This window comes from Heptranchias perlo, unplaced genomic scaffold, assembly GCF_035084215.1.
Source record: "Heptranchias perlo isolate sHepPer1 unplaced genomic scaffold, sHepPer1.hap1 HAP1_SCAFFOLD_538, whole genome shotgun sequence".
NCBI classification, from domain to species: Eukaryota; Metazoa; Chordata; class Chondrichthyes; order Hexanchiformes; family Hexanchidae; genus Heptranchias; species Heptranchias perlo.
In genome coordinates this window covers 1-8,638 of record NW_027139557.1, presented here as the reverse complement: position 1 = coordinate 8,638, position 8,638 = coordinate 1, and the positions used below count along the sequence as shown (strand labels likewise).

Sequence of the window (8,638 nt, the reverse complement as noted above, 5' to 3'; positions counted from 1 at the left end):
GTGTAATTTGACACAATGTGTATTCAGTATACTGGGACCCACTGTTTTCCGTGGTGAACCTGTCTGAACACCAACGACACCTTTGATTGGTGTGATGGTGTCCCAGCCTAATACAAGATATGCGATTTGAGAACCTTTCACTCACTCACCTGGCGAAGGAGATAATCTCCGAAAGCTTGTGATTTTAAAATAAAATTGTTGGACTATAACTGGTGTTGTAAGATTCCTTACATTTGTCCAGTTTCCTGGGTCAGCGGCCATTAGTCACGGTGGGCCCCTGATGGAAATTCCACCGGCGAGCAGCAGCCCAGCGGCCCCCGGGAAATTTGTAATAACTTTCAAAAGGGGACAGGACAAATATTTGAAGGGGAGAAATTTGCAGGACCGCGGGGAAAGAGGGACTAATTGGACAGCTCTTTCAAAGAGCCAGCACAGGCACGATGGGCTGAACGGCCTCCTCCTGTGCTGTAAGATCCTATGAGGTTCAAGGTGCAGCATCGACAGGGTGGAGCGGCTGTCACCAGCTGTGCCTGATGACCATGAGGTGAAGTCCAACACAGTGAAGGAAATGCAGCCCCCAGTGCACTCTCCCTCCCTGCAGCATTCCTCCAGGAATCCACTCGACACTGTGCAGCATCACACCGGCAAATGAGTTGGAGAGGAACTTCTACAAACGTCAGATTTTTCCCAAAGAAGTTCGGACGTTTGTCTCTCTCTCTCTCTCCTGGGGAGCGACGGGGCCGGGTGGAATTAATCCCAGTACCTTCCGAAAACAATCAATCAATCATCGAAAGCTCAGGGCAGCGAACACTATTGGTCCCACCTCCTGATCCAGGGCATGTCTGAGGATACTGATTGTTTCCAGGACTCCCTCAGACTGGTCTGAAACACCGACCGGGGGCCAATTACTGACTGCAATGCTACGAATTAAAACACAACCTGCAGTTGAAACATTCAAAGCACCCCATTTAATATAAAGAGACATTATTGTAAATTAACCCCACCCACTGAACACTCTCCAGGCACAGACACACACACACGGGCCAGCGTTTTACACACACACACACATCGTCGTTACTCAATGAGCTTCTTGGCTTTGAAGAAGCGTCGCAGGTAGAAGACCTGCCAGGTGGCCAGGCCGACGAGGCAGCACATGGAGAAGATGCTGAAATACAGGACACGAGCACTGGTGGACTCTGCACGGAGGGAGAGAGAGAGAGAGGGGCTCATCAAACAGGTTGGAGGAGTGGATTCAATCTGCACTAAGATCACTTCACTGAAGGCAGCCCTCCCTCTTCCTTTCACCTTGCTGCCCCGAGCACCGTTTCCCTGCTCCTGGGTCACTGCTGCTCCGAGTCTGCCCTTTGGTCGATGCCTGGGGTCACTCCCTCCCCCGAACCCCCATCCTGGATCCTCTCTCGCGAAACAGCTCAGGTGAGAGCAGGGACATGGCAGGCCTTTCATGGGAGCGTCACTCTGTCCACAACTGACACCCTGTCCCTTCCTAACAGGTCAATCCCACCACCGAGAATCTTACAGCACAGGAGGCCTCTCGGCCCATCGTGCCTGTGTTGGCTCTTTGAAAGAGCTGTCCCATTAGTCCCACTCCCCTGCCCTTTCCCCATAGCCCTGCAAATGTTTCCTTTCAGTGTTTATCCAATTCCCTTTTGAAAGTAATTATTAAATCTGCTTCCACCGCCCTTTCAGGCAGCTCATTCCAGATCATAACTCGCTGCGTACAAATAAAACCCTCATCGCCATCTGGTTCTTTTGCCAATTACCTTAAATCTGTGTCCTCTGGTTACCGACCCTTCTGCCACTGGAAATAGTTTCTCCTTATTTAATCTATTAAAACTCTTCATAATTTTGAACACCTCTATTAAATCTCCCCGTAACCTTCTCTGCTCTAAAGAGAACAATCCCAGTTTCTCCACATAACTGAAGTCCCTCATCCCTGGTACCATTCTAGTAAATCTCCTCTGCACCCTCTCCAAGGCCTTGACATCCTTCCTAAAGTGTGGTGCCCAGAATTGGACACAATACTCCAGCTGAAGCCGAACCAGTGTTTTCGAAAGGTTCAGTATAACTTCCTTGCTTTCGTAATCTATGCCTCTATTAATAAAGCCCAGGATCCTGTATGCTTTTTTTTTTTTAACAGCCTTCTCAATTTGCCACCTTCAAAGATTTGTGTCTGTGCACTCCCCAGGTCTCTCTGTTCCTACATTCCCTTTAAAATTGTACCATTTAGTTTATATTGCCTCTCCTCATTCTTCCGACCAAAATGTATCACTTCTCTGGGTTAAATTTCATCTGCCATGTGTCTGCCCATTCCACCAGTCTCTGTCCTCCTGAAGTCTGTTACTATCCTCCACGTTGTTTACTACATTTCTGAGTTTCGTATCATCTGCAAAGTTTGAAATACCCTGAATACCCAAGTGCAAGTCATTAATATATATCAAAAAGAGCAGTGGTCCTAATACTGACCCCTGGGGAACACCACTGTATATTTCCCTCCAGTCTGAAAAACAACCGTTCACCACGACTCTCTGCTTTCTGTCCTTTAGCCAATTTTGTAACCATGCAGCCACTGTCCCTTTAATCCCAGGGGCTTCAAATGATCCCTTCTGTCTCTGGACCCCGTTTATACCGTCCTTCCCCAAAAACTTATTCCACAACTCTGCCCTCTGGTGTCGAAAGGTCCCAGCCCTCTGACTCCAACTCCCTGGTTTAGATGAGTGGAGGCCTCCAGCCCATGGAGCACCCCATCTAACGGCCCATGAAAGGACTCTGTGTTTTCCCTCCGCTACCCGACTGAGAGCCTCCCCTCCGGGTGTTCCATCCTGCCCACACTCGCCCCAGTTTGTACACACCTTCCCTTATCCTGCAGTCAAACTTGGAATGAAAATATGCAGAATCTTATCTGCCTCGACAAGGCCCCCTTGTCAGAAGATGGTGGCTTCGAGCCCCACTCCAGAGACTCGAGCACCTAATCCAGGCCGACACTCCCAGTGCAGTACTGAGGGAGTGCCGCACTGTCTGAGGTGCCGTCTTTCCGATGAGACGTTAAACTGAGTCCCTGCCTGCCCCTCTCAGGTGGACGTAAAAGATCCCACGGACACGAATGGGAGAAGAGCAGAATTCTCCCCTGGGTGTTCTGGCCAATATTTATCCCTCAACCAACGCCACTAAAACACAGATTATCTGGTCATTATCACAACGCTGTTTGTGGGATCTTGCTGTGTGCAAATTGGCTGCCCGTTCCCTAAATTGCAACAGTGACTACACTTCAAAATAGTACATTACTGGCTATAAAGTGATCTGGGACGTCTCGAGGTCGTGGAAGGGGCGAAATAAATGTACGTTTTTAAAAAAAAACTAAGTCCCTTTGACACTGGGGATCAGTCCTGCAGTCCTTTTAACCCCTGGCCCCTGGTACCCAAGCCCTAGACCACCCCTCTTTACTCCGAGGGCTCGTGGAGGGCAGTTGGGGCAAGGGATGCTTTGCCACAAAGTGCCTGAAGCAGAGCCCACTGCATCTTTCACAGGACGACTGGATAACCGTATGAAGCTGAGGCTCGTGCTATGGGGGAGAGAAGGGGAGAGGGGCTTATGTCCCGGGAGGTGGAGGGAGCTAAAACCCACAAACTTCTGACTCGGAGGGGTGAGTGACGCTGACCGAGGAACGAGACAGGGTCCCCGAGACCGGAAGCAGTAAGTGGAGAAGGGGCGGGTGTTGCAGACTGAAGCCTGTGCTGGGTGCTCCTACCATTGGTGTCCCTCATCTCTTCCTCTCGCTGCTTCATGTCGGCAAAGTCATTGACGATCGACTCTGACAGATCCTCCAATCGTCGCAGCTCCACCTCAAGTGGCTTCAGCTTCTCCGCCTTGGCGATCTGGGCAGGGAGAGAGAGAGACGGCCTGTAAGATCGGACAAAGATGTAGTAAATCCATTGTTGACTTGAGAGACCCACACTACAGAAAGGATATTGAAGCACTGGAGGCGAGGGGAGGAGATGTAGAGAGGGACTAGGTTCTTAACACTCCCAATCTTGTTTCTTGATATCACGTGGAGTGAATCAAATTGGCTGAAGACTGGCTTCTGTGATGGTGGGGATATCGGGAGGAGGCCGAGATGGATCATCCACTCAGCACTTCTGGCTGAAGATGGTTGCAAACGCTTCAGCCTTGTTTTTGCACTCACGTGCTGGACTCCGCCATCATTGAGGATGGGGATGTTTACAGAGCCTCCTCTTTCCGTTAGTTAATTGTCCACCACCATTCACGACTGGATGTGGCAGGACGACAGAGCTTTGATCTGATCCGTTGGTTGTGGAATTGCTTAGCTCTGTCTATAGCATGTTGCTTCTGCTGTTTACCATGCATGTAGTCCTGTGTTGTAGCTTCACCAGGTTGGCACCTCATTTTTAGATACGCCTGGTGCTGCTCCTGGCATGCTCTTCTACACTCCTCATTGAACCAGGGTTGATCCCCTAGCTTGTTGGTAATGGTGGAGTGAGGAAAATGTCGGGCCATGAGGTTACAGATTGTGCTGGAATACAATTCTGCTGCTGCTGATGGCCCACAGCGCCTCATGGATGCCCAGTTTTGAGCTGCGAGATCTGTTCTGAATCTATCCCATTTAGCACGGTGGTACTGCCACACAACACGTTGGATGGTGTCCTCAGTGCGAAGACGGGACTTCGTCTCCACGAGGACTGTGCGGTGGTCACTCCGACCAATACTGTCATGGACAGATGCATCTGTGACAGGTAGATTGGTGAGGGTAAAGTCAAGTAGGTTTTTCCCTCGTGTTGGTTTGCTCATCACCTGCCGCAGGCCCAGTCTGGCAGCTATGTTGCGAACAGTCCTTTTATACTTGTTTTAACTGTCTGATTCACTTGTTTTATTCCTTATGCTATCTGCACTTGTGAAGAGAACTCTTATTTGGGCAACAGACCTACTAGACCACATCTAGAATATACTGTGTGCAGTTTTGGTCTCCTTATTTAAGGAAGGACATAATTGCTTTGGAGGCATTTCAGAGAAGGTTCACTCGACTGATTCCTGGGATGAGGGGGTTATCTTATGAGGAAAGGTTGGACAAGTTGGGCCTGGACAGGCTGGAGTTTAGAAGAATGAGAGGTGATCTTATTGAAAATATAAGATCGTGAGGAGACTAGAAGGGGTAGATGCTGAGAGGATGTTTCCCCTTGTGGGAGAGACGAGAACTGGGGGACCACAGTTTAAAAATAAATGGTCTCCCATTTAAGACGGAGATGAGGAAAAACTTTTTCTCTCAGAGGGTGGTGAGTCTGTGGAACTCCCTTCCCCAGAGAGCGGTGGAGGCAGGGTCAGTGAATATTTTTAAGGCTGAGTTAGATAGATTCCTGATTAACATGGGAGTCAAAGGTTATAGCAGGTCGATGGGAAAGTAGGGTTGAGGTCATAATGAGATCAGCCACGATCTTATCAAATGGCAGAGGGGCCGAATGGCCTACTCCTGCTCTTAATTCATATGTTCTGATGCTGTTTTTCTCACTTCTTAAAAATATCACACTTGTTTTTCATCACTGCTGTATTATTTTTTAATCAGTTATTTTATTATTTCCTGTATTTTTTGATGAACCTGAAGTATTTATATTACCTGTGACACTATTTGTGACCTGGACTTTGTTCTCATCCCTTTTTCTTATCAGTGAGCTATTTTCCCTTTTATTATTATTTCTGCCCGAGCCTCCCCGTACCCCAGGACCCCCCCCCTCGGACTCACTCACCCGGGGGCAGGCGGCTCTCGAAGCAGATCTCGAACATGTCGTAGTCGTCAGTGGTGAAGGCGAATTTGCCCTTAGTCGCCTCCTCCTTCGAGTACAGGATGTGTCCGGAGGAGTCTGTCACCTGGGGGAGGGGAAACAGAGAGGTTACACCCTGGCTCCAGCCCGGAACTGTCCCCCACACAGCTCCCTCCCCACACCACCCTCCCAATGGTGGAAAGGTACAAAAAGATCATTAAAAAGGATAATGGAACGTTGGCCTTATCTCGAGGGCTGGAATACAAAGAGGTGGAAGTTATATTACAGCTGGACAGAGCTCTGGTCAGACCCCATCTGGAGACACTGCGTCCAGTTCTGGGCACCGTCCCCTCAGGAAGGATATATCGGTCTCGGAGGGGGTGCAGTGCAGATTCACCAGAATGATACCGGGGCTAAAAGGGTTAAATTACGAGGACAGGTTGCAGAGACGAGGCTTGTATTCCCTCGAGTGTCGAAGATTAAGGGGTGATCGAATCGAGGGGTTTAAGATGATTAAAGGATTTGATGGGGGTCGATAGGGAGAAACTATTTCCTCTGGTGGGGGGAGTCCAGAACAAGGGGGAATAATCTTAAAATTAGAGCCCGGCCGTTCAGGGGTGATGTCAGGAAGCATTTCTTCACACAAAGGGGAGTGGGAATCTGGAACTCTCTCCCCCGGAAAAGGGGGAGGCCGGGGGTCAATTGAAAATTTCAAAACTGAGATTGATGGATTTTTGTTGGGTGAGGGGATTAAAGGGAATGGAACCAAGGGGGGAAATGGAGTGAAATACAAATCAGACATGGTCGGACTGAATGGGGGACATGGTCGGACTGAATGGGGGACAAGCTCTCTTCCCCTGCAAACACCCTCTCTCTCCACACACCCCCACCCACTCCCTACAGCTCCCCCCTCCCCCTCTCTCTCTCCCCCCCCCCTCCCCCCCCCTCTCCCCCCCCCCCCCTCCCCCCCCCCCCCCCCTCCCCCCCCCCCCCCTCCCCCCCCCCCCCCTCCCCCCCCCCCCCCCTCCCCCCCCCCCTCTCTCTCCCCCCCCCCCTCCCCCCCCCTCTCTCTCCCCCCCCCTCCCCCCCTCCTCTCTCTCCCCCCCCCCTCCCCCCCTCCTCTCTCTCCCCCCTCTCTCTCTCCCCCCTCTCTCTCTCTCTCTCTCCCCTTGAGGTGGGGGCGGGCGGCCGGCTGTTCGCTCAGCTCGGACTCTCCGCTCACCAGCCTGTCCTTGTGGATCTCCTCCCGCAGACACTTCCTGGCGTTGGACGGCAGCTGGAAGGAGATGGCGCCGGCGGCCAGCAGCTGGTTCAGGGCGGCGAGGGGCAGGAGCAGGGCGGGGGGAGGAGGTGAGGGCCTGAGGCCGGGGACTGGGAGTCGGGGGAGGGCCTGAGGCCGGGGACTGGAGTCGGGGAGGGGCCTGAGGCCGGGGACTGGGAGTCGGGGAGGGGCCTGAGGCCGGGGACTGGGAGTCGGGGAGGGGCCTGAGGCCGGGGACTGGGAGTCGGGGAGGGGCCTGGGGCCGGGGACTGGGAGTCGGGGAGGGGCCTGAGGCCGGGGACTGGGAGTCGGGGAGGGGCCTGAGGCCGGGGACTGGGAGTCGGGGAGGGCCTGAGGCCGGGGACTGGGAGTCGGGGAGGGGCCTGAGGCCGGGGACTGGGAGTCGGGGAGGGGCCTGAGGCCGGGGACTGGGAGTCGGGCCTGAAGCCGCTCTCGGGTCGCTCGGTTCCTGCGCGGTTTCCAGGGGCAACGGATTCCGGGCCCAGGCCCAGCGACCGTTACTATGGGCGGCCTGGTATTATGGGATGGAGGGAGAGGCCTGTCCCCAACTTTAGTTCTTTCAATGTGGACGCCGGGCAGGGTGGGATGTGTCGGAGGTCCCCGGGGTGTTTGGGTCACGGGGGGAGGGGGGAGACAGGCTGAGGGTGGGGGGGACTCGGTTTGGGGTGAGGGAAGAGGGGGAGACAGGCTGAGGGTGGGGGGGACTCGGTTTGGGGTGAGGGAAGAGGGAGAGACAGGCTGAGGGTGGGGGGACTCGGTTTGGGGTGAGGGAAGAGGGGGAGACAGGCTGAGGGTGGGGGGGGCTCGGTTTGGGGTGAGGGAAGAGGGAGAGACAGGCTGAGGGTGGGGGGACTCGGTTTGGGGTGAGGGAAGAGGGGGAGACAGGCTGAGGGTGGGGGGACTCGGTTTGGGGTGAGGGAAGAGGGGGAGACAGGCTGAGGGTGGGGGGGACTCGGTTTGGGGTGAGGGAAGAGGGAGAGACAGGCTGAGGGTGGGGGGGACTCGGTTTGGGGTGAGGAAGAGGGGGAGACAGGCTGAGGGTGGGGGGACTCGGTTTGGGGTGAGGGGAGGGGGGAGACAGGCTGAGGGTGGGGGGACTCGTTTGGGGTGAGGGAAGAGGGGGAGACAGGCTGAGGGTGGGGGGGACTCGGTTTGGGGTGAGGGAAGAGGGGGAGACAGGCTGAGGGTGGGGGGGACTCGGTTTGGGGTGAGGAAGCGGGGGAGACAGGCTGAGGGTGGGGGGACTCGGTTTGGGGTGAGGGAAGAGGGGGAGACAGGCTGAGGGTGGGGGGGACTCGGTTTGGGGTGAGGGAAGAGGGGGAGACAGGCTGAGGGTGGGGGGGAACTCGGTTTGGGGTGAGGGAAGAGGGGGAGACAGGCTGAGGGGGGGGGACTCGGTTTGGGGTGAGGGAAGAGGGGGAGACAGCTGAGGGTGGGGGGACTCGGTTGGGGTGAGGGAAGAGGGGGAGACAGGCTGAGGTGGGGGGACTCGGTTTGGGGTGAGGGAAGAGGGGGAGACAGGCTGAGGGTGGAGGGGGGACTCGGTTTGGGGTGAGGGAAGAGGGGA

At 54.3% G+C, this 8,638-nt stretch overlaps 1 protein-coding gene across 1 annotated transcript; it reads right to left on the bottom strand.

The window, feature by feature from the left end:
• Nucleotides 1-949: 949 nt before the first annotated feature.
• LOC137315132 (uncharacterized) lies at nt 950-7,686 on the bottom strand (the record flags this gene model as incomplete). The annotated part of the gene is made up of 3 exons (XM_067980036.1): nt 950-1,196; nt 5,775-5,895; nt 7,012-7,686. Coding segments are annotated over 3 exons (918 nt in total), but the record flags the coding sequence as incomplete, so codon positions are not given.
• Between the last annotated feature and the right edge of the window lie 952 nt (nt 7,687-8,638).